Genomic DNA, 26145 nt, shown 5'->3' on the forward strand with positions numbered 1-26145 from the left:
TTATCTCATTTTTGAAGGTGACCCACTTTCCAACTGTCCCTTTACCTGCGAATATCCGCCCCCAGTCAACTTTTGAAAATTCTTGCCTCATACTGTCAAAATTGGCCTAACAAAATTGACTCCACTGATTACAGAATAGTGATACAGCATTGTTAAAAGCATTGTGGGATCAGTTAGTTCAGTTGGTGAGAGGGTGAGTGTGTTTCTCAGAGTAATTACAGCACAATGGCTCAGTGGTTAGCACTGCTGCCTCACACGCGGGTTCAATTCTCCCCTCAAGTGACTGTATGTGTGGAGTTTGCACATTCTCCCTGTGTCTGTGTGGGTTTCCTACTTGAGCTATGGGGAGAGGCTGAATAGGCTGGGGCTGTTTTCCCTGGAGCATCGGAGGTTGAGGGGTGACATAATAGAGGTTTATAAAATCATGACGGGCATGGATAGGATAAATAAACAAAGTCTTTTCCCTGTGGGGGAGTCCAGAACTAGAGGGCATACGTTTAGGGTGAGAGGGGAAAGATATAAAAGAGACTTAAGGGGCAACTTTTTCATACAGAGGGTGGTACGTGTAAGGAATGAGCTTTCAGAGGAGGCTGGTACAACTGCAACATTTAAAAGGCATCTGAATGGGTATATGAATAGGAAGGGTTTGGAGGGATATGGGCCGGGTGCTGGCAAATGGGACTAGATTGGGTTGGGATATCTGGTTGGCAAGGACGGGTTGAATCGAAGGGTCTGCTTCCGTGCTGTACATCTCTAAGATGCTATGACTCTATGATTCTATGACTCTATGTGCAGGTTAGGTGGATTGACTATGCTAGATTACCCATAGTGTCCAGGGATGTGTAGGTTAGGCCATGGTGTAGGATAGGGTAAGACAGTTGGTGTGGACTTAATGGGCCAAATGGCTTGCTTCCAAACTGTCAGGATTCGATGATTCTGATTACAACAGCGGAGCTTCAATCCCTGTACTGGACTTTAAAAAATATGCAAATGTTATATTGGCCATTATTTGAAAGGGAATGCAGTAGAAAAGTCGGAAACTCTTGCTAAAACAAAGCAGGTTGCGAGTTAGATCACACCTAGAACACAGTGAACAGTGTTAATTCTCTTACCAAAGAATTGGTATACTGGTATTGGAGCCCATCCAGAGAAGGTTTCCTTGTCTAATCCCTGGTAAAGAAAGATTTTCTTATGAGGAGGGATTGAGTAGGTTGGGACTGTAATGTTTGGAGTTTGGAAGAATGTAAGGTGATCTTATTGAATCATAAAAGATTCTTAAGTGGCTTCACAAAGTCGATACTGAAAGGTTGTGTCTCCTTGTAGGACAGTCTCGGATCAGACTGCATCGTCTCAAAGTAAGGGACCGTACCTTTCAAACACAGATGGAAAGGAATTTCTTCTCTCAGTAGGAGAGTGAGGCTGTGGAAGGCCTTACCAGATGGTGGTTGAGTCTGGGTCATTAAGTATATTCAAGGCTGAGATTGAAGGGATTTTAATCACGAAGGAACTCAGGGGTTATGGGCAAAGACAGGATAGTCACAGGAAGGATGATCAGATCAGCTGTGATGTAATGAAGTGGCGTTGAAGATTTAATGGATTGAATGGCCTACTTCCGTTCTACATCTTAATGTCGTACGTGATTGTGGGTCCTCGTCAGGGTAACACATGACAAGGGGGCATGAGGAAAAGGGCAGCAGGAGTGGAACTAATTAGTTAACTCTTTCAAAAAGCTGACATGGGAAGGATGGCTGAATGGCCTCCTTATAGACTCCAAGGAACCAGAGAATCACAGAATCGTTATGAACCAGTAAGGGGGCTACTTAGCCATTTGTACCTGCACCAGAGGCTGATTGCACCAAGTAGGGGAGTACAATGTCAAAGGTTAACAGATGATGTTATCAAACTTTTCTATAAATGAAGGGAACAGGCAGGATAGACAGAGAGGAAAACCTCTTTGATTGGTTGGGGAGTCTGGAGGGCAGAGTCTAAGTTACAACCAGACCTTTCAGCAGCAAAAGGAAACCTTCATTTGGAAAGTGCTAGACAATTGGGTTTCCTTCTGTAAACTGTAAACAATACCAGATAAATTCTAAATATCAAATTCAGGACGGATTGGATTTTGTTCAGAGGAATATGTGGACTAGACATACTCTTTGCAAATAGTTTAATCGGCTGAAAGGGTTGAATGGCCTCCTCCTGTTTGTGCTATAAGATTGTAGGATTCTTACATTGGAATTGAGGGAGTTCCCTTGACATTACTGTTTCTGTTCCTCTTTATATCGAGGTCACAGCAGTGGGTGGGGCTGTGACTTCTCCCATACAAAGTACAAACTACAACCACAGAGCATCTGGATATCCACAATAATTTGCCAAGATTTTCTCCTATTCCTTCCTCAATGAGGAGTTAATCATTAAAATACCAGAACCTGAGAGCAGAGGGTTCATAATATGACAGAGAATGAAAAACTGGTGTGAAAGTTAAGGGGCGGTTATGGGCCGAGATAACGATGAGAAAGAAGTGAGTATCAAGTTAGCACACACTAGTGTCATTGTAAAGCAAAGCCAGACTGATGTCTGCTGAGTGAGTTAGATTCAGTAGCAAACACCACCACCCCCCTCCCCCCACCCCCTGCTCTTCACCTCCCACACCCCCCCCACCCCGCAACCAAATCAATGGCAAACAGCTTCAATACTTAAATAAAACTAAGAGTTGTGAATTCTGGACATCTGAAACAAATAAAAGCAGAAAGTGCTGGAGAAACCTGGCAGCATCTGTGGAGAGACAGAGTTAACATTTAGCTCGCTCTCTCTCTCCACGGGTGCTGCCAGATCTGCTGAGTTTCTCCAGCCACGTCTACTTTTGTTGGTATCAGATTTACTTTTGGCTCGAATACTTCATCCAGTGGCAGGAATGCTGACACAATGAACTGATCCCCTCTGGATGTTGCTGCGACCCCTGTGGGCATGATTTTGGAGAAGAGTGGGGAACTTGCTCCTGATGTATTGGCTAACATTTTTCTTCAACATCACAGAGCAGGTGTGAGGGAGCTTGCTGTGTGCAAACTGGCATTTTCTATATTATAAAGGTGCCCACAGAGTGCTCTGAGACTCAGTGGTTGTGAAAGACACTGTATTTTTTTCCCTTAAATATCAAATCTAGGAATGAGAGGTTTTATTATTCATAGGGACTTGGCATGAAGGCAGGTGTAGAAGTTAGGTTATGTCTTCACAAATAGAGTTTGTTTCTTTCCTCGATCTTGGTTCGCCCTGTGCAATGCCACGGGGTGGCGGCTGAGGACAATGCACTGTGGCAGCTTCCTGGGAAACAACTGGGAGGGGAGTTAGGGTGGTGAGCACAATTTGAAGGGATTGGTGATTGAGGGAAGGGAGCAATCAGGAGGGAGGGTGAGTATCAGATGAAAGGAGGCAGTTGAGAAGGGGCTGAGCTGAGGTCAGTGAGGTCACAGAGGGTAGGACCCAGTAATGCACTTTCTGGGAGTGTGGCAGGGACTCTCACAACATTTAAGGATGAGCACAGAAAATGCCAGGGCACAGTAGGCTATAGCTGAAAATGTGTTGCTGGAAAGGTGCAGCAGGTCAGGCAGCATCCAAGGAGCAGGAGAATCAACGTTTCGGGCATGAGCCCTTCTTCAGGAATGAGGAAAGTGTGTCCAGCAGGCTACGATAAAAGCTCGGGAGGAGGGACTTGGGGGAGGGGCGTTGGAAATGCGATAGGTGGAAGGAGGTCAAGGTGAGGGTGATAGGCCGGAGTGGGAGTGGGGGCGGAGAGGTCAGGAAGAAGATTGCAGGTTAGGGAGGTGGTGCTGAGTTTGAGGGGTTTGACTGAGACAAGGTGGGGGGAGGGGAAATGAGGAAACTGGAGAAATCTGAGTTCATCCCTTGTGGTTGGAGGGTTCCTAGGTGGAAGATGAGGCGCTCTTCTTCCAACCGTTGTGTTGCTATGGTCTGGCAATGGAGGAGTCCAAGGACCTGCATGTCCTTGGTGGAGTGGGAGGGGGAGATGAAGTGTTGAGCCACGGGGTGGTTGGGTTGGTTGGTCCAGGTGTCCCAGAGGTGTTCTCTGAAACGTTCCGCAAGTAGGCGGCCTGTCTCCCCAATATAGAGGAGGCCACATCAGGTGCAGCGGATGCAATAGATGATGTGTGTGGAGGTGCAGGTGAATTTGTGGCGGATATGGAAGGATCCCTTGGGGCCTTGGAGGGAAGTAAGGGGGGAGGTGTGGGCGCACGTTTTGCATTTGGGTGGAGGTTGGGTTGGTGGGGGGTGTGGACCTGACGAGGGAGTCATGGAGGGAGTGGTCATTTTGGAACGCTGATAGGGGAGGGGAGGGAAATATGTCCCTGGTGGTGGGGTCCGTTTGGAGGTGGTGGAAATGACGACGGATGATACGATATGTATGGAGGTTGGTGGGGTGGTAGGTGAGGACCAGTGGGGTTCTGTCCTGGTGGCGATTGGAGGGGCGGGGCTCAAGGGCAGAGCAGCGGGAAGTGGAGGAGATGCGGTGGAGAGCATCGACAACCACATCTGAGGGGAAATTGCGGTCTTTGAAGAAGGAGGCCATCTGGGTTGTACGGTATTGGAACTGGTCCTCCTGGGAGCAGATGCGGCGGAGACGAAGGATTTGGGAATATGGGATGGCGTTTTTACAGGGGGCAGGGTGGGAGGAGGGGTAGTCTAGGTAGCTGTGGGAGTCGGTCAGTTTATAGTAAATGTCCGTGTTGTTCCGGTCGCCCGAGATAGAAATGGAGAGGTCTAGGAAGGGGAGGGAGGAGTCTGAGATGGTCCAGTTGAATTTGAGGTTGGGGTGGAAGGTGTTGGTAAAGTGGATGAACTTTTCAACCTCCTCGTGGGAGCACGAGGTAGCGCCAATACAGTCATCAATGTAGTGGAGGAAAAGGGGGGGGGTGGTGCCAGTGTAGCTGTGGAAGATGGACTGTTCCACATATCCTACGAAGAGGCAGGCATAGCTGGGGCCCATGCGGGTGCCCATGGCTACTCCTTTGGTTTGGAGGAAGTGGGAGAATTAGAAAGACCATGAGACATAGGAGTGGAAGTAAGGCCATTCGGCCCATTGAGTCCACTCCGCCATTCAATCATGGCTGATGGGCAATTCAACTCCATTTACCCGCATTCTCCCCACAGCCCTTAATTGAGAAGTTGTTCAGGGTGAGGACCAGTTCAGTCAGTCGAAGGAGGGTGTCAGTGGAAGGGTACTGGTTGGTACGGCGGGAAAGGAAGAAGCGGAGGGCTTTGAGGCCTTCGTGATGGGGGATGGAGGTGTACAGGGACTGGGTGTCCATGGTGAAGATAAGGGTTTGGGGGCCGGGGAAGCAAAAATCATGGAGGAGGTGGAGGGCGTGGGTGGTGTCCCGAACATAGGTGGGGAGTTCTTGGACTAAGGGGGACAGGACCGTGTTGAGGTATGCAGAGATGAGTTTGGTGGGGCAGGAGCAGGCTGAGACAATGGGTCGGCCAGGGCAGTCAGGTTTGTGGATTTTGGGCAGGAGGTAGAAACGGGCGGAGCGGGGCTGTGGGACTATGAGGTTGGAGACAGTGGATGGGAGATCCACTGAGGTGATGAGGTTATGGATGGTCTGGGAGATGATGGTTTGGTGGTGGGAGGTGGGGTCATGGTCAAGGGGGCAGTAGGAGGAGGTGTCCGCGAGCTGGCGTTTAGCCTCAGCGTTTTAAAGGTCGGTGCGCCAAACTACTACCGCGTCTCCCTTGTCTGCCGGTTTGATAGTGAGGTTGGGGCTGGAATGGAGGGAGTTCAGAGCTGCACATTCCGAGGGTGAGAGGTTGGAGTGGGTGAGAGGGGTGGAGAGGTTGAGGCGGTTAAGGTCACGGCGGCAGTTGGCTATGAAGAGATTGAGGGCAGGTAAGAGGCCAGCATGGGGTGTCCAGGTAGATGGGGTGTGTTGGAGGCGGGAGAAGGGGTTGTCAGAGGGTGGGCAAGAGTCCTGGTTGAAGAAGTAGGCGCGGAGGCGAAGGCGGCGGAAGAATTGTTCAACGTCTCACCGTGTGTTGAACTCGTTAATCCGAGAGCATAGGGGAATGAGGGTGAGGCCTCTGCTGAGGACTGATCTTTCATCCTCAGACAGAGGTAGTTCTGGAGGAATGATGAAAACACGGCAGGACTGGGAGCTAGGACCTGGTGTGGGACTGGAGCTGGGCATGGGGGCGGGGTTGGGAGTGGGGGCGGGGTTAGGCTGCGGGCGGAGATCGGCGTGGGGGTGGGGTTAGGCATGGTGACGGAGATCGGCGTGGGGCGGAGTTAGGTGTGGTGACGGTGTTAGGCGTGGGGGTAGAGATGGAGATTGGCGTGGGGATAGGGTTAGGCGTGGTGACGGAGATCGGCGTGGGGGCGGAGTTAGGCATGGTGACGGAGATCGGCGTGGGGCGGAGTTAGGTGTGGTGACGGTGTTGGGCGTGGGGGCAAAGATGGAGATTGGCGTGGGGGCAGGGTTAGGCGTGGTGACGGAGATCGGCGTGGGGGCGGAGTTAGGCGTGGTGACGGATATCGGAGTGGGGGCGGGGTTAGGCATGGTGATGGATATCGGAGTGGGGGCGGAGACGCATGCGGCGTGATGGTTGTGCAGGTGAGTGATGTCACTGGGGGTGGAAGTGGCTGTGGCAACGACAGAAATGGTGTTATTCCCAATAGCCATGGACCCCGCGGAGGCCGCGAATCTGTCGGCGATGGTCTTCCTGGCGATCGTGGAGGCGGTTGTCTGGGTGGCGATCGCGGAGGCTGCGAGGTCGGTGGGGGCGGAAGTGACGTCATGGTTCGCGGCAGCGGTTGCTGCCGTGGGCGCTGCAGCGGCCGCATGGTTAATGGCGCCAGAGTGATTTCAGAGGCCGATGGAAGATTCTGGAACAGTTGAGGAACCCAGAGTGTGGGAGTAAGTACATGAAAGTTTTTGGTACTTACTGTCTTTCATTTCCGATGTGGCTAGGAAGAACTGTTTGTTTAGTGTATGGATACTTCTGTGGATGAAGAACAGTAGAGGTCCTTTACAAGTCTGTGAGAGTGTTGTCCTGAGCTGGGATAGGGCTGACTGCAGGGAATGTGGGTAACGGTGCATGGCTGTGAGCGTGGAGCGGAGGATCCGGAGGGAGGTCTGTTGCTGGAGGCTTCGGATTTGTTGTAGGTACTGGTTGTCCTGGTTGGGTCCCAATTTTGTTGGTTGGAACGTAATCTGGAGTCCGTGTGGGATCAGTCGGTTCGGTAGGCAGGTGCTGAGGAAGGAGATGTGGCTGTGGTAGCGAGTCTGTTTGAGAACGTGGCTGAAGAGCTTCTGGGCAGAGGAGATGACCTTGGGGGGGGTGCAGTGAGAGAGGGACTCACTGAGATCCTTGTAGAGGGAGGAAGAGAGCTTCTTCAAGGAAGGCATCTTGCAAGAGGATTCGCAGTAGGTTAAAATCTTCGAGGGGAAAGTGAGGACTGCAGATGCTGGAGTATCAGAGCTGAAAATGTGTTGCTGGAAAGGCGCAACAGGTCAGGCAGCATCCAAGGAACAGGAGAATCGACGTTTCGGGCATGAGCCCTTCTTCAGGAATGAGGAAAATGTAACCACCCCACCAACCTCCATATACATTGCATCATCCGTCGTCATTTCCACCACCTCCAAACGGACCCCACCACCAGGGATATATTTCCCTCCCCTCTCCTATCAGCATTTCGAAAAGACCACTCCCTCCGTGACTCCCTCGTCAGGTCCACACCCCCCACCAACCCAACCTCCACTCCCGGCACCTTCCCCTGCAACCGCAAGAAATGCAAAACTTGCACCCACACCTCCCCCCTTACTTCCCTCCAAGGCCCCAAGGGATCCTTCCATATCCACCATAAATTCACCTGCACCTCCACACACATCATTTACTGCATCCGCTGCACCCAATGTGGCTTCCTCTATATTGGGGAGACAGGCCGCCTACTTGCGGAACGTTTCAGAGAACACCTCTGGGACACCTGGACCAACCAACCCAACCACCCCGTGGCTCAACACTTCATCTCCCCCTCCCACTCCACCAAGGATATGCAGGTCCTTGGACTCCTCCATCGCCAGACCATAGCAACACGACGGTTGGAGGAAGAGCGCCTCATCTTCCGCCTAGGAGCCCTCCAACCACAAGGGATGAACTCAGATTTCTCCAGTTTCCTCATTTCCCCTCCCCCCACCTTGTCTCAGTCAAATATCTCAAACTCAGCACCACCTTCCTAACCTGCAATCTTCTTCCTGACCTCTCCGCCCCCACCCCACTCCTGCCTATCACCCTCACCTTGACCTCCTTCCACCTATCGCATTTCCAACGCCCCTCCCCCAAGTCCCTCCTCCCTACCTTTTATCTTAGCCTGCTGGACACACTTTCCTCATTCCTGAAGAAGGGCTCATGCCCGAAACGTCGATTCTCCTGTTCCTTGGATGCTGCCTGACCTGCTGCACTTTTCCAGCAACACATTTTCAGCTCTGATCTCCAGCATCTCCAGTTCTCACTTTCCCCACACAGTAGGCTATAGACCAAATACAGGTAAATGTAGTTTAGTGTTTGTTGGTCAGCATAGACACGGTGGGGCTGAAGGGCCTGTTTCTATGCTATAAGAGTCAAGAGTGTGACACTGGAAAAGCACAGCAGGTCAGGCAGTATCCGAGGAACAGGAGAATCGACGTTGCTGACAAAAGCCCTTCATCAGCAGTGAGGCTGGGAGCCTCGGGGGTGGAGAGATAAATGGGAGGGGGTTGGGGCTGGAGGGAAGGTAGCTGAGAGTACAATAGATAGATGGATGTGGGGATAAAGGTGATAAGTTGGAGTGGAGGGTGGAGTGATAGGTGGGAAGATTAGATTAGATTCCCTACAGTGTGAAACAGGCCCTTTGGTTCAACCAGTCCATACCGACCCTCCAAAGAGTAACCCACCCAGACCCACTTCCCTCTAAATAATGCAACTATTGCTATGGGCAATTTAGTATGGCCAATTCACCTGACCTTTACATCTTTGGACTGTGGGAGGAAACCCACGCAGAAGACGGGGAGAATGTGCAAACTTCACACAGACAGTCACCTGAGGCTAGAATTGAACCTGGGATCCTAGTGTTGTGAAGCAGCAGTGCTAACCACTGGGCCACCATGCCGCCCAAAGGAAGATGGACAGGTAGGACAGGTCATGAGGGCGGTGCTGAGCTGGAAGGTTGGAGCTGGGATAAGGTTGGGGAGGGGAAATGAGGAAACTGGTGAAATCCACGTTGATGCCATGGGGGTTGGAGGGTCCCAAGGCGGAAGATGAGACCTTCTTCCTCCAGGCATTGGGTGGTTGGGGAGTGGAGATGGAGGAGGCCCAGGACCTGCATGGGAGGGGGAGTTGCTTCTGATGCGGTCTCCTCAACATTTGGGAGCACTTCAGAGAACATCACACCAACCAACCTCACCACCCCATAGCTAAACACGTCAACTCCCCATCCCACTTCGCCAAGGATATGCAGGTCCTGGGCCTCCTCCATCACCACTCCCCAACCACCCAATGCTTGGAGGAAGAACACTTCATCTTCTGCCTCGGGACCCTCCAACCCCATGGCATCAATGTGGATTTCATTAGTTTCCTCATTTCCCTCCCCCCCCACCGTATCCCAGTTCCAACCTTCCAACTCAGCATCGCCCTGATGACCTATTATACCTGTCCATCTTCCTTCCCACCTATCCACTCCACCCTCCTCTCCAACATATCACCATTACTCCCACCTCCATCTGCCTATCGCACTCTAAACTACCTTCCCCCCAGCCCCACCCCTCTCCCATTTACCTCAACACCCCCGAGGCTCCCATCCTCATTCCTGATGAAAGGCTTTTGCCTGAAGCATCAATTCTCATGCTCCTCAGATGCTGTCTGACCTGCTGTGCTTTTCCAGTACCACACTCTCGATTCTAATCTCCAGCATCTGCAGTCCTCACTTTCACCTCTATGCTGTAAGAGTCCATGAAGTCCACATTCAGGGAAGCCTTCAGTTTGGATCTTCCCTTTGAAATCGTTGGGATATTCAGTGACAGGGAGGTCTGATCTCAGTAAGGCAGGGACATGTTGCATTTTGTGCAGGAAAAGGAACTAAAACTGCAGGTGTCTCAGACCCTGTTTGGATACAGAGACCAAGTGCTGATGTCAGGCAGTAACGTCTGGACTGTTATACTCCAGTCTTGACCTGTAAAGGGCAGGAGATTCACCAGAAGGTGTCTCCATTGAGAATATTTCCAAACCTCTCGGCATATTGGGCTCTTTTGCACCTGGCATGAATGAGCGCATGATAGAAGATTCCAGAGTCCTGTACTAAACCTAGTTAAAAATTAAACATAGTGGCTGCTTAGGGTGGATGAGGTGGGGGTGTCAGAAATGTGAAGAATTTAGGAATGGTGAAGTTTGAAACCAGCCGTTTAACCCCACCCTGGGCTGAGAAACCTGAGGCTGATTGAGAATTCGTTGACAATGGGAGCTGCTATCATCAGTTCGATTTATTATAAGGCACTCACATCTGATGCCAAGTGTGAATTATGCAGGCTCTGGCTGCGAGCTCAGCTTGAATATTTTGTCCTTGCAATACTGGCTATTGATTCTCAAAGCTGATGTTAATAAAATGGATTCTATTCAAAACCCCAGCACTGGTTAATCAGGTCTTTGTTGGCTAAATAAACTTTGTATTCAGAGGCCTTCAATTTCCCAAAGCACACACAGTGGAGTGACAAGAGGAACTTGGTCTGAAACAACCAAGCAATACTCTACCAGGCGTTCCATACAATAAGAATAATGTGCATTTATATTTCACCTTTTGTATAACAAATAGGGACCATTTGATGCAGTTGGCTAGTGTGTGATGCAGAATAGTGCTAACAGCATGAGTTCAATTCCTGTTCTAGCTGAGGTGGGTTTGCCACCTACCTCCTCCCACTGTCCCTGAGGAAGACAGAACAAAGTGAAGAATAGTTACAAACCACCACTGACAAAAACTGCCATAAAACAGCCCCATCAGCAGACAATGAGTAAAGGACTGGGCTCTGGGCAGAGCACAAATAGAATGGAACATATGAAACCATTCCAGGGTGTTTCTCAGGTGTGTTACCAAACAAAATGTGACACACAAATACAACACCAAGATATTATGAAAGGTGACCAAATGTTGATCAAAGAGATTATGTTTTACGTATTAAAACTGGAGGAGAGGTTTCAGGCCCAGGTATCTGAGTAGTCAACGATGGATTGGCTAGAATTGGGGATGTTGAAAAAACCAGAGTTAGAGAACTGCAGACATCTCAGAGGCTGTGGAGAGGGGGAGGTTACAGAAATGGGAAAGCAGAGACTATGGAACAAAGATGGAAATGTGAAAATTGAAATGCTCCTTTGTAGGTCAGCAACTCAAGGATAATGCAAGTTAAGACACGGTAGTACAGTGCTGGATTACCTCAGAGGGTACAATGGAAGAGATTGACTGGTATTGCATTAGAATACTCAAGTCTAAAAGTAATAAAATCTGTCCTTAAATAAGACAACCTGTTCAGTTCAATGCAGCCCAGTTCTAACCCTTTTTAAACAGATGCCATTTACATGACACTTGTGCCAGCACTACTGTCTCATATACCTACAGAAAAACTCCTGGAAATCAAAAGTTTTGGCATATAAATGGTGCATTAACATATTCCTCAAACATAAACAGGTGTCACGGTGGCCCAGTGGTTAGCACTGCTGCCTCACAGCGCCAGAGACCCGGGTTCAATTCCTGCCTCAGGCGACTGACTGTGTGGAGTTTGCACATTCTCCCCGTGTCTGCGTGGGTTTCCTCCGGTTTCCTCCCACAGTCCAAAAATGTGCAGGTTAGGTGAATTGGCCACGCTAAATTGCCCGTAGTGTTACGGGCAGGGGTAAATGTAGGGGAATGGGTCGGGGTGGGTTGCACTTTGGAGGGTCGGTGTGGACTTGTTGGGCCGAAGGGCCTGTTTCCACCCTGTAAGTAATCTAATCATAAACTAGTTGAGATTAACAGTTGGTTAATAAACCTAACTGGGGCCTGATGTAATCTCTAACAGGCCAGGCTGTTTACAAAAAACTAGGGCTGGAATCTTCTGTTCTAGAGGACAAGTTCAGAGGTGAACATAGAAGTGTTTGTCACTTCTGCTTTGGGAGGTGAGGGGCAGGTTGGCTTTTCTTGTGCAATACACAGTTGTCAGCTCATTGCATATGTACGGGCAAAGAGCATATTGTGCAGGGCTGGGTAAATACAGGTAGTTGTCATGCCACTGTTAACTGACAGGCTCGAAGGTCTATTTTTAAGGACAGGCACTTCTTACCTGAAAGCCACTTGGGCCCTTAAAGTGAATGCCTGCAGCTAAATGTTCTGGCTGTTCCACCCTTTCCCAGACAGACTCCACCTTTAGCCAGCCGTTTTGCCTTGTACCCATTATATACCAGCCTCCCTCCCTCAGTCATCTTCCCAGCCCTGGGCAACCCAAGCTCCCATTCAATCATCACCTGACACAGACAAACTCTCTCAGATGGAGAGGACAAAGCAGTGGTTATTCATTCCAAAGTTCAGGAAGGTGACGACCCCACCTACAGCCACCACTTCTGTGCAGCAATTAATCCAAATACATTTATTGCTCACTTGTGTTTATGAGGGAAAACCCAGTTTTAAAAAAAAGTATGATGTGGAAATGAATGTACTGGTTTTTTGGTTAGGCCACTGTTGGTCTCCTTCCTATCAAAAAGATGTTGTGAAACTTGAAAGGGTTCAGAAAAAATTTACAAGGATGTTGCCAGGGTTGGAGGATTTGAGCTATAGGGAGAGGCTGAACAGGCTGGGGGTGTTTTCCTTGGAGTGTCAGAGGCTGAGGGGTGACCTTATAGAGGTTTACAAATTTATGAGGGGCATGGATAGGATAAATAGACAAAGTCTTTTCTGTGGGCTGGGTGAGTCCAGAACTAGAGGACGTAGGTTTAGGGTGAGAGGGGAAAGGAATGGGATACAGGGAAATTTAGCTGTCTGGATACAGAATTGGCTGGTCGACAGAAGGCAGCAAGTGGTAGTGGAAGGAAAATATTCTACCTGGAAGTCAGTGGTGAGTGGTGTTCCACAGGGCTCTGTTCTTGGGCCTCTACTCTTTGTAATTTTTATTAATGACTTGGATGAGGAGATTGAAAGATGGGTTAGCAAGTTTGCAGATGACACAAAGGTTGGAGGTGTCGAGGACTGTTGTAGGCTGCAGTGTGACATTGACAGGATGCAGAGATGGGCTGAGAGGTGGCAGATGGAGTTCAACCTGGATAAATGCGAAGTGATGCATTTTGGAAGGTTGAACTTGAAAGTTGAGTACAGGATTAAAGACAGGATTCTTGGCATTGTGGTGGAACAGCAGGATCTTGGTGTGCAGGTACATAGATCCCTTAAAATTGCCACCCAAGTGGACAGGGTTGCTAAGAATTGGTATTTTGGCTTTCATTAACAGGGGGATTGAGTTTAAGAGCCATGAGATCTTGTTGCAGCTCTATAAAACTTTGGTTAGACCACTCTTGAAACTGTGTCCAGTTCTGGTCGCCCTATTATAGGAAAGATGTGGATGCTTTGGAGAGGGTTAGAGGAGGTTTACCAGGGATGCTGCCTGGAATGGAGGGCTTATCTTATGAAGAGAGGTTGACTGAGCTTGGACTTTTCCATTGGAAAAAAGAAGGAAGAGAGGGGACCTAATTGAGGTGTACTAGATAATAAGAGGCATAGATAGAGTTGATAGCCAGAGACTTTTTCCCAGGGCAGAAGTTGTTAACACGAGGGGTCATAGTTTTAAGCTGTTTGGCAGAAAGTATAGAGGGGATGTCAGAGGCGGGTTCTTTATGCAGAGAGTTGTGGGTGCATGGAATGCTTTGCCAGCAGCAGTTGTGGAAGCGAGGTCATTGGGGATATTTAAGAGACTGTTGGACATGCATATGGTCACAGAAATTTGAGAGTTCGTACATTAGGTTTATCTCACATGAGGATCAATGGTCGGCACAATATCGTGGGCTGAAGGGCCTGTTCTGTGCTGTACTGTTCTATGTTCTATATAAAAGAGACCTAAGGGACAACCTTTTCACACAGAGGGTGGTACGTGAGCTGCCAGAGGAAGTGGTGGAGGCTAGAACAATTGCAACATTTAAAAGGCATCTGGATGGGTATATGAATAGGAAGGGTTTGGAGGGATATGGGCCGGGTGCTGGCAGGTGGGACTAGATTGGGTTGGGATATCTGGTCGGTGTGGACAGGTTGGACCGACGGGTCTGTTTCCATGCTGTACATCCCTATGACTCTATGACTCTACATATGAAACAAGTCAGAGCACTGTGCATCATTCACAAATTTTACTGACTTTTCCTTCAAGGTTAGACCTTCTTTGGGAAGAGAAACCTAATTCTGGAGAACTATCTTTGCAACGAATCTTCATGGCATGCAAATGTCTGCAAAATGCTTTTTGCTAAGTGTCAGAAAGCTCCACCCACCTTGAAAAGCCTGAGTAATGTATTGCAAACTTCAACAGTTCAGTTCAAAAAAACTTTAAGGCTTGAGGCATCTATATCCTTACCCCACACAATACAACCCACTGTTAGCTACCAATTGTCCACAAATAGCTATTCATTCTCCCACCCTGACCATTATTCACTCCTTTGTCTGTCCAACTGCTCTTCTCTCTCTTTGGGCTCTATCCCCACCTCTCATTTACTCCTTACCCCCCCTCCCTCTACCCTATCTTCTACATAAAAAACAACTTTTTCTTAGCTAACATTAGTTCTGAGGAACAGGGTCACTGGACCCAAAATGTTAACTCTGATTTCTCTCCACAGATGCTGTAAGACCTGCTGAGCTTTTCTAGCAATTTCTGTTTTTGGTTCCAGCATCCACAGTTCTTTTGGATTTTCATGCAATCTTTCCTTTCTCCATTGGGAACCTGATTCCCAGTCACTTGACGAATTAAAACTCCCCTCCCCCACCTACCTCCAAGATTCCACCCCATATTATTGCACTGAACATATTTTACAGAAAGAAACTTTAGAAAATACCTTATCTGTTCTCACACTGTTGCTATGCATCTTAGTTTAAGTTTATGGTAGCCATGATGTGGAGATACCAGTGTTGAACTGGGATGGACAAAGTTACAAATCACACAACACCAGATTATAGTCCAACAGGTTTATTTGGAAGCACTAGCTTTCGGAGCGCGCTCCTTCATCAGGGAATTGTGGAGCAGCTATCAGCAATCTAGGTTAATTCAACATCCCCCACATATTTTGTCACAGCCTTGATCTTTCACAGCTCCTAATCTCTTTATAATCCCTCTATGCACTGTCTTTATCATCTCTTTATTGCTACCTTTGCTTCTGGAGCCATGACTCACCTTCTCTCAGCCTCGTATAAGTAACTCTCTATTTCTCCCCTTTTATTTTAGCTTTGACAAAGGGTCAGTTAGACTCGAAACGTCAGCTCTTTCCTCTCCTTACAGATGCTGCCAGACCTGCTGAGATTTTCCAGCATTTTCTCTTTTGGTTTCAGATTCCAGCATCCGCAATAATTTGCTTTTATTTTGTACAATATCATTTCACTTGCATGACACTGTGATCTTTTGCTATAAATTCTGTGTCTTATGGTACTGCTCCACAGCTACCTGATGAAGCAGCAGCGCTCCCAAAGCTTGTACACTACTTCCAAGTAAACCTGTTCAATCTGTGAGTTTTAACTAAGTTTATGGTGACAATGATTGGGGTGACCCCTGCTGGATACTGTGAATATAGCTCTGTTGGAAATGATTCAGTCTGTAGAAGGACGGTGCATTTCCTTTTCTTTCCCGGGGTACAACTAATGAAACTTTACTACACATACCAGATTGGAAACTCGTTTTCTTCCTCTGCATTAGAGAGACACTGTCCCTGATCAGGAGGAGAATGAGAAAAGCAGTGAGCAATTTCTGACAAACTGCACTTTCTGTGTGTCCCATTTCAGTGAAGACCCAGTATTTGCCCTCACCACTTGCCCAGTCCTGTTAAAAGCTGCAACGTGAACATCCTCTTCAGAGCCATGAACTTCTTTACCCAGTTGAGGAAGGCTTATAGCTATTACATACGGAGAATATTTTATAGGCTTCCATATAATGTGGGAGAGGAGGCACAAATACCTATCTGTCAATAGATATCTCCTGGTATTAAATTCACAAAGTAAACGTGAATTGCTGCTGACCATCTTTGGAGGATTTAATGCAGACAACAATCCTCTGTCTTCATCCAATGTCCACACACGTGCATCTCTGTCCACATACGTGCATCTCTGTCCACACATGTGCATGATGCAGCTGGAGTCATGGGAAAAGGGGGAAGATCAGCAGGTCAGGGCAAAAGATAAGGTTGAAGCATCTTCACCCAGAAGTGTCAAGTGGATGATCCATCTCAGCCTCTTCCTGAGGTCCCCAGCATCACAGATACCAGCCTTAAGCCAAAGTTAAAAATCACACAACACCAGATTATAGTCCAAGAGGTTTATTTGGAAGCACTAGCTTTCGGAGTGCTGCTCCTTCATCAGGTAGTTGAGGAGGATAAGATAATAAGACACAGAATTTATAGCAAAAGATTACAGAATCATACAGTGATATATTGAACAAACCTGAATTGTTAAGTCTTTCATCTTTTAGAATGCGTGTGTGCGCGCATGAGAGAGATCTATGGGGTGAATTTGAATTTGCAGAATTATATTTGCAGATGCATTCTATTTTGCTCAAAAATGCACAATCTGCAGGCAGTCAATCTATGTAATATTTTCTGAATTTCACTTTGGAAATAGAACCAGTCTGACTCAAGGTTTGGATACAGACAGACTCTGACTTCACGCCTTTATTACATTGTCTGAGCTGAGATGTCACCTTTTGTTATAAAGCCTTCATTATCTCGAGGAAGTGACTTAAAAGAAGTTCTGGTATTTACATATTAATGAACTGAAACCTGCATTCTAAAAGATGAAAGACTTAACATTCACTGTATCCGTTGCTCCCGATGCAATCTCTTTTACATTGGGGAGACAGGGTGCCTACTTGCAGAGGGCTTCAGAGAATATCTCCGGAACACCCACACCAACCAACCCCACCATCCCCTGGTCGAACACTTTAACTCCCTCTCCCACTCTGCCAAGGACATGCAGGTCCTGGGCCTCCTCCATCGCCACACCCTCACCACCCAATGCCTGGAGGAAGAATGTCTCATCTTCCGTCTTGGGACCCTCCAACCCCATGGCATCAATGTGGACTTCATCAGTTTCCTCATTTCCCCTCCCCCCACCTTATTCCAGTTCCAATCGTTCAACTCGGCACCACCCTCATGACCTGTCCATCTTCCTTCCCATCCATCCGCTCCACTCTCCTCTCGGATCTATCACCTTTACCCCCATCTCCATCCACCTATTGCACTGTCAGCTACCTCCCCCCCCCGCAGTCCCACCCCCTCCCATTTATCTCTCCACCCCTTTGACTCACAAGCCTCATTTCTGATGAAGGGCTTATGCCTGAAACATCGATTCTCCTGCTCCTCGGATGCTGCCTGACCTGCTGTGCTTTTCCAGCACCCCGCTCTCGACTCTGATCTCCAGCATTTGCAGTCCTCACTTTCTTCTAGATCACTGGTATCTACCTAGCAATGTGGAAAATTAGCCCAGGTATGTCCTGGACACAAAAAAAGGACAAATCCAACCTGGTCAATTACTGCCCATCAGTCTCATCTCAATCGTCAGTAAAGTGATGGGAAGGGTAACTGACAATGTTCTCACTTATTCAATAATAACCTTCTCATTGATGCTCAGTCTGTTAAAGTACATCTTCTCAATGGTGTCTGTTATGGACCAGACCAAAGCCCCTCAAATTATATTAAGAGCCTAGATCCTAACTTTTTCTTATTTTAAAGGTGCCGTGTTCCAGATGTAATTCAATTGGTCAAATTACTCGCCTTAAAGAAAAACACACTTTGTTTATGCATCACAGTTAAAATACAGAAAAAATAAAAATAAAAGAATTGGCTTAACTATAACTCTATTGAAATGCCTAACAAAATATTATGTATATTAACTATGACTAAATGACTGTTTCAATATAGTAACATCCCATAAACACGACCTTGGCAAAGGCAAATTCAGCAAAACAGATTGTCTCACTTGTAATTCTAGCAGCAGGAAGATAACCCCAGCTTTTAGCTGTAACAGAGAGAGGAATAAGAGTTTTCACATCCAGATTCAAGACCCCAGCAACTACTGAAAGCTAAAACTAAAAATCCTGGTTCTGTGGGAGCTCGACCCCACCCATTCAGCCTGCTTCTACTGTTCCAACCTTTTAAAAAAAAACAAGACCTCACAAGCTGTTTCTTGGTTTTGAGGAGGCTGCTGGGTACCTCTGCCTCGACCTAACTTCATAAAAAAAGGACAAAATATACCACATAATCATCACACCTTCAAGCATTTCTATTATAAAATTGTTGCTATTTCACTGGATCGTCCCTGGAGGGACATTTGTAAAAGACTGTATGATCCTTCAGGTTACTTTGTAACAGAATGGTGCCCATCCCAATATTAGATAGTTCAACCTTTGATTTGATTTCATTTATTGTTGTCACATGTTCCTAAGTACAGTGAAAAGCTTTGTTTCACGAGTAGTACAGGCAGATCATAATATACAAGATATATAGTACAAGGTCATATAGTACTTAGAGCGAGGCATAGAAGCATATGGCTGCACAGGAGATGCACAAAACAAGATCAACATTAGATTTGAAATTAGAGAGGTCCATTCAGCAGCCTCCATCTCCTCTCCCACCCCCCTTTCTTATTTGTGTTCATATTTGGGATTTTGCCTACTGAGTAAGCAGTACTGATTGCTTATTCCTTGAAGAGGTGGTGGTGTGCCAACGTCTTGAATATAATTTGAGTAGGTCATTTCAATGGTCAGTTAAGAGCTGTGTGATGACAAGGCTTCATTTACAGGGACAGAGTCCCAGAACCAGGAAGAGCTCTGAGGACGGGTCACTGGACCCCAAATATTGACTCTGATTCCTCTCCAAAGATGCTGCCAGACCTGCTGAGCTTTTCCAGCAAATTCTGTTTTCGTTTCTGATTTCCAGCATCTGCAGTTCTTTTGGAAATTTCGTTGAGTTTGTTTAAGACATTAAAACAAAGAACAAAGAAAACTTACAGCCCAAGAACAGGCCCTTTGACCCTCCAAGCCAGTGCCAATCCAAATCCACTGTCGCCCAATTCCTAAGCCTCTGTCTCCCTCTGTTCCCCACCCACTCATGTATCTGTCCAGACGCACCTTAAATGAATCTACTGTGCCTGCCTCTACCACCTCTACTGGCAGTGCATTCCAGGCACCTACCACACTCTGTGTAAAGTATTAGCTGCATATATCCTCCTTAAACTTTTCACCTCTCACCTTGAGAGCGTGCCCTCTCATTATTGAATCCCTCACCCTGGAAAAAAGCTTATCTCTATCCACCCTATCTATACCCTTCATGATCTTGTAGACCTCAATCAGGTTCCCCCATAATCTTCTTTTTTCTAATGAAAATAATCCTAATCTACTCAACCTCCCTTCATAGCTAGCACCTTCCATACCAGGCAACATCCTCGTAAACCTTCTCTGCACTCTCTCAAAGCGTCCACATCCTTTTGGTAATGTGGCGACCAGAACTATACACAGTATTCCAAATGCGGCTGAACCAAAGTCTTGTACAATTTTAACATGACCTGTTCGAAGAAAGCAAGCATACCATATGCCTTCTTGACCACTCTATCCACTTGTATAACCACTTCAGGGTACAATGGACCTGAACTTCCAGATCTCTCTGCTCATCAACTTTTCCCAAGGTTCTTCTGTTTACAGTATAGGTCGCTCTAGAATTAGACCTTCCAAAATGCATCACTTCATATTTGCCTGGATTGAACTCCATCTGCCACTTCTCTGCCCAACTCTCCAGTCGATCTATATTCTCCGGTATTCTCTGACAGTACCCTATGCATTCTGCTACTCCACCAATCTTAGTGTCATCTGCAAACTTACTGATCAGACCACCAATTCCCTATTCCAGATCATTTATGTAAATCACAAACAACAGTGGCCCCAGCCTGATCCCTGTGGAACACCACTGGTCATCTTTCTCCACTTTGAGAAACTCCTTTCAACTTTTACTCTCTGTCTCCTGTTGCTCAACCAGTTCTTTATCCACCTAGCTCGAATACCCTGCACACCATGTGACTTCGCTTTCTCTATTAGTTTGCCATGGGGAATCTTATCAAATACCTTACTAAAGTTCATGTATCTGACATCTACAGCCCTTCTTTCATCTATCAACTTGGTCACTTCCTCAAAGAACTCTATTAAGTTGGTACAGCACGATCTCCCCTGTACAAAACCACATTACCTATGACTGATAAGCCCATTCTCTTCCAAATATAAATAGATTCTATCCCTCAGTAATTTCTCCAGCAACTTTCCCACTGATGTCAGGTTCACTGGTCTGTAGTTACCTGGAATATCCCTACTACACTTCTTGTACAGGGGGACAACATTAGCAACTCTCCAATCCTCCGGCACTTCACCTGTGTTTAAGAATGCTACAAAGATATCTGTCAGGGCCCCAGCTATTCCTTCTCTCTTCCTCAGCAACCTGGGATAGATCCCATCCGGTCCTGGGGATTTGTCCACCTTAATAACCTCTAGCCTACCCAATACATCCTCCTTCCTTATGTCAACGTGATCCAGAGTAAACAAACGTCTAACATTAGTGTGGACTCAGCTGGAGTATTCTATCTGCACATTAGGAAGGTTGTGAAGACATTAGAGAGAGTGCAATAAATACTCAGGAGAACAGCTCTATCTGAAGAACTTCAGCTTTGAAGAAAAACTGGAGAGATCATGGGTGTTATTGCAGAAAAGAAGGCTGACAGAAGATTTGAAAAGGATTGAAGGGTCTAGACAAAGGAAATAGGGAGAAACTGTTTTGATAATGAAAAGATCAAAATAGGAGGGCACAGATTTGATAAGATTGGTGCAAGTAGGAAAAATGTCTGAAGCAACAATATTTTCACACAGCAAGGGGTTAAAGAATGTGCTGCCTGAGAGTTTGGTGGAGGCCAATATAAGCATTCAAAAGGGAAATAGGCAAAAGTGAATTATTGAAAAGAAATAATGTGCAGGTATACAGAGAGAAGACAGGAGGGTGGCAATTGGTGACTTGCTTATTGAGACAGTCAGCACAGGCACAATGGACTGAGTGGCCTCTTCCAGTGCTATGATAATTCTGCAATATAAATCAGACCAGGTGGGAGACTGCAGATTTCCATCAGTGAAGGAGATTAGTGAGTCAGTTAGGTTTTTGCAACAATCCTGTAGATTCAATCAGTTGCCAAGTAACTGCACCATACCTGGTTTAATGCATATAGCATTGGTTCACTTACTTGAGGAGGATTCTAGTTACATCGGAGGCAATTCAGAGGAGGTTCACTAGATTAATTCCAGAGGTGAGGAGTTTGTCTTATGAAGAGAGATTGAGCAATTTAGGCGTATACTCTCTGGAGTTTCGAAGAATGAAGAGGAGATCTAACTGAGGTGTATAAGATACTGAAGGGGATTGTGAGATATTGTGTTGTACGTTATCTTTATTAATTCACTCACCAACTCACTATATTTTACTGCATTTCCATACAATATCAACCCTTGCTACAATCAGTGTTTACCTCTAAATAAATGTAGCACACAGAACAATACCATCCCTATCAAGTCTCCACAAAACATTATATTAATCAGCCCTTACCAACTATTTCCTCAACCTGTACAGATTCCTGAATGAGTAAGTACCTGTTAAATACCTTTAAGAAACTAACTGACAAAATAGAGCTTCCATGGAATTGTATGAATGTATAAAACTCATACAGGCAAATAGTAAATAAATGTCACAACGAAGCTGCAGTACAGGGCAAACTTGATTATCCGAACGACAGGGAGTATTTTGTTCGGATAATCGAATGTTCAGATAACACAGTTTACCCAAGCATCGGGAGTTTGAGATCTTGTTCGGACAGTCCGAAATTCGGATAATCGACCTTCAGATAATCGAGGTTGCCCTGTAATCAGTTTAATATCCTTTAATCTTTTATTACGATTTTTAACTTACTTCAAGCATATAGGCCTAATATTTTACTAACATTTACTAATTTAAAAGACAAAAGAACTAACAACTCTTGATTATATAATCAAACCGGACAGACATCCTTAATCCCATCATAAGTAACAGCCAGCATTTAGCACGTTTTATCCTATCTCCTGTCTCCCAGGACAGAAACCCTTCAAACCTTTGTGTACTTATAGATAAAAAATGTAACAATAGACAATAGACAATAGACAATAGACAATAGATGCAGGAGTAGGCCATTCTGCCCTTCGAGCCTGCACCGCCATTCAATATGATCATGGCTGATCATTCCTAATTAGTATCCTGTTCCAGCCTTATCTCCATACCCCTTGACTCCACTATCTTTAAGAGCTCTATCCAATTCTTTCTTAAAAGAATCCAGAGACTGGGCCTCCACTGCCCTCTGGGGCAGAGCATTCCACACAGCCACCACTCTCTGTGTGAAGTAGTTTCTCCTCATCTCTGTCCTAAATGGTCTACCCCGTATTTTTAAGTTGTGTCCTCTGGTTCGGCACTCCCCCATCAACGGAAATATGTTCCCTCCTGCCAGAGTGTCCAGTCCTTTCATAAGCCTATACGTTTCAATCAGATCCCCTCTCAGTCTTCTAAACTCAAGGGTATACAAGCCCAGTCGCTTCAGTCTTTCCGTGTAAGGCAATCCTGCCATTCCAGGAATTGACCTCGTGAACCTACGCTGCACTCCCTCAATAGCCAGAATACCATAGTAATGGAATTTTAATATATGCAACAGCTGTATTTCAGGATTCTATTGCTGCCTTGAACTTGTGTTGTGATTGCTAAATAAAAGATGCTATTTTAGTCACTCACCAATTTCTGTTGTCATTTGAACACGATCCCATTGGATGAACAAAATAGACATAGAAAGAATGTTTCCTTGTGGGGCTATATAGTATGAGCTGTCAAAATCTTAGGATAAGGGGTAGCAAAATTTAAAATAAAGACAAGGAGAAACTATTTCTGTAAAAGGGTCATGATTCTGTGAAATTCACTCACCCTGAGTGCAATGGGTGCTGGAACACTGAGTAAGTTTAAGGAGGAAATAGATTTTAAATTAGTAATGGTTGAAGAGTTATGAAGTATGGGCAGGTGTAAGTAAGGATTTTAGATACAAGATGAGAGAAATTGGGGCAGCATAGTGGCTCAGTGGTTAGCACTGCTACCTCACAGCACCAGGGTCCCAGGTTTGATTCTAGCCTTGGGTGACTGTCTGTGAGGAGTTTGTCAATGGCTGTCTTTTATTTCCAGCTGCATTTGTCGCAGTTTTAATTTGGCTTCAAATGATCTCAACTTTCAAAGATGGAGAATAAAAGTTGAGAAATGTTCAATCATTAGGTGCAGCCTAATGTCGACAATGAATGCCAAGTCACGCAGCCAATTCTGCTCACTCAGCTCAGTTTCAGGTTGTCCCTTACTCTTAGGGGTGGCATGGTGGCTCACAGCACGAGGGACCTAGGATCAATTCCCACCTCCGGCAACTGTCCGTGTGGAGTTTACACATTCTCCCTGTGTCTGCATGGGTTTTCTCCCACAGTCCAAAGATGTGCAGGTTAAGTGAATTGACCACGCTAAATTGCCCATAGCGTTAGTTGCATAATTTAGAGGGAAATGGGTCTGGGTGGATTTCTCTTCGGAGGGTCAGTGTGGACTGGTTGGGCCAAAGGGCCTGTTTCCACACAGTAGGGAATCTAATCTAATCCATGGAACAGAGAAGATGAAGAGGTGACCTTATTGAGGCATTCAAAATTATGCTCTACTTTGACAAAGAAGGATATTCTGTTTACTAGTTAGTATGTTAGTAACTAGAGGTCACAGTTTCAAGATTATCATCAAGAGCTAGGGGTGACAAGAAAGAAACCTCTTTATTCAGACAATTGTTAGGATTTGGAAGGCGCTGCCTGGGAGAGTGTTGGAGGTTTCAAAAGACAATTGGATTTCTAAGTGGAAGTGATGAAGTTGGAGGGCTGCACAGATAGGACTAGCTCTTTTGGGAACCAGTACAGACATAATGGGTTGAATGGCCTCCTTCCATACAGTAAAATTCTATGAAATTAGAATTGAGATCAAATGGAAGAGCAGGCTCGATGGGCGAAATCGTCAAATCCCGCTCTTATTTCTAGTTGATTTCATCACATTAATTTGATGTTCCCCAGCTGCTGAACTGGGATTCGAACCCGTGTCTCTAGCCCACGGCTTCTTTGCTTTACACACCTGCCCGCCTCACTTTCTGCGGCGCTGGCAGCACCACAAACAAGGAATTAATTTACACTTCCACCCGATTGGTCCATCTAGGAGAACCGGTGCTATTGGCTATAAGGGGCAGCGTCTTTGTGACGTCAACCAATTAACGATGACCGTGCCCTCTCCGTTTGGATAGTGAAATCCAATTGGCTCGGCGTGAAGTTACGACTTCGGAGTGGTCACGCGGGCGCATCCTCATATCTGATTGGCCCACCTTATGCCACTAGCTCAAGCCTGAATGGCGAGTACGGCGGATCGCGTGCGATTCGTCTATTCTAACACACGTTGTGATTGGGTGCCGTTGCAGGGTTTGTGAGGGGGGCAGGGCCTGAGCGAGATGGAGGTGAGTGTGAGAGGGAGGAGGGGAGGATAAACATCAACATCCCAGAGTGAGTGAGTGAGTGATAGGTAAACATCCCACACTGAGGGGGGAGGGGGAAGAAGAGGAAGAGGAAGTGGGGAGGGGTAGAGGGGGGAAAGGGGGTGGGAGTGGTAGAGGGGTAGAGGGGGGAAAGGGGGTGGGAGGGGTAGAGGGGTAGAGGGGGTAGAGGGGTAGAGGGGGGAGGGGGTGGGGGTGGGAGGGGTAGAGGGGGGAGGGGGTGGGGGGGGGAGTGGTAGAGGGGGGGTGGGGGGTAGGGGTACGGGTAGGGGTGGGGGAGGGGGAGGGTGAGTGTGAGGGGGATGGGGGGAGGGTGAGTCAGACAGAGAAGGGAGAGGGTGATCATAAACATCCCTTTACTGGGGGAGGGGAGTGAGGGGGAGGGGGAGGGTCAGTATACACATCTCTTACTGGGTGTAGGGTTGAGTGAGAAGGGAGGGTGATCATAGACACCCCATACTGAGGGAGGGTATGGGGAGTGAGGGTTAGGGTGAGTGAGAGCCTGAGGGAGAGGGTGATCAAAAACATAAACATCCCTTTACTGAGGGAGAGTGAGTGAGGGTTAAGGTGAGGGGGAGGGACAGTATAAACATTTCTTACTCAGGGTGATTCAGAGATGCCGCTGTTGGACTGGGTTGTACAAAGTTAAAAATCACACAACACCAGGTTATAGTCCAACAGGTTTAATTGGAAGCACTAGCTTTCGGAGCAACACTCCTTCATCAGGTGATTGTGGAGGGCTCGATCGTAACAGAATTTATAGCAAAAATTTACAGTGTGATGTAACTGAAATTATACATTGAAAAACTGATTGTCTGTTAAGCCTTTCATCTGTTAGAATACAGTGATAGTTTCACTTCTTTCATGTGTAAATTACAAAACCCTTTTTTTTTAAAAGTTGCATTCTCGGGTTAGCTGTTAACAATGGTGATAGCTAGACAATATGTTGAAGGTTTATTCCTGATGAAGGGCTTTTGCTCGAAACGTCAATTTCGCTGCTCGTTGGCTGCCTGAACTGCTGTGCTCTTCCAGCACCACTAATCCAGTATTTGGTTTTCAGCATCTGCAGTCATTGTTTTTACCTAATATGTTGAAGGTGTTAGCCCCCTGTGTTCTCTGTCTATGACCTGATGTTTAGATTGATTCCAATCTAAACATCAGAGTGCAGAGTGTCTTTAGTCTGTGAGGGGGTGCATGTGTGGGAGTGTGTCTATAAGGGTGTGTGTGGGTGTCTGTGTGTGCATCTGTGTGTACCTGTGTCTGTGTGTATG

At 46.7% G+C, this 26145-nt stretch overlaps 1 protein-coding gene across 3 annotated transcripts in view; it reads left to right on the forward strand.

Moving 5' to 3' along the window:
* Positions 1 to 26145, forward strand: part of cdk5rap3 (CDK5 regulatory subunit associated protein 3) — a 71424-nt gene that overhangs the window by 15112 nt on the left and 30167 nt on the right. The window contains exon 1 of one of the 3 annotated variants that reach the window (XM_072561224.1): positions 24713 to 24838. The exons of 1 other annotated variant lie outside the window; for it this stretch is intronic. In XM_072561224.1, the coding sequence (XP_072417325.1) occupies positions 24833 to 24838 (6 nt within the window). In that variant the 5' untranslated portion in view covers positions 24713 to 24832. Of the gene's footprint in view, positions 1 to 24712; positions 24839 to 24865; positions 24885 to 26145 lie in introns of those variants that run through there. One more of the 3 variants, XM_072561225.1, reaches the window with a different exon arrangement.

This window comes from Chiloscyllium punctatum, chromosome 42 (genome assembly GCF_047496795.1).
Source record: "Chiloscyllium punctatum isolate Juve2018m chromosome 42, sChiPun1.3, whole genome shotgun sequence".
NCBI classification, from domain to species: domain Eukaryota; kingdom Metazoa; phylum Chordata; class Chondrichthyes; order Orectolobiformes; family Hemiscylliidae; genus Chiloscyllium; species Chiloscyllium punctatum.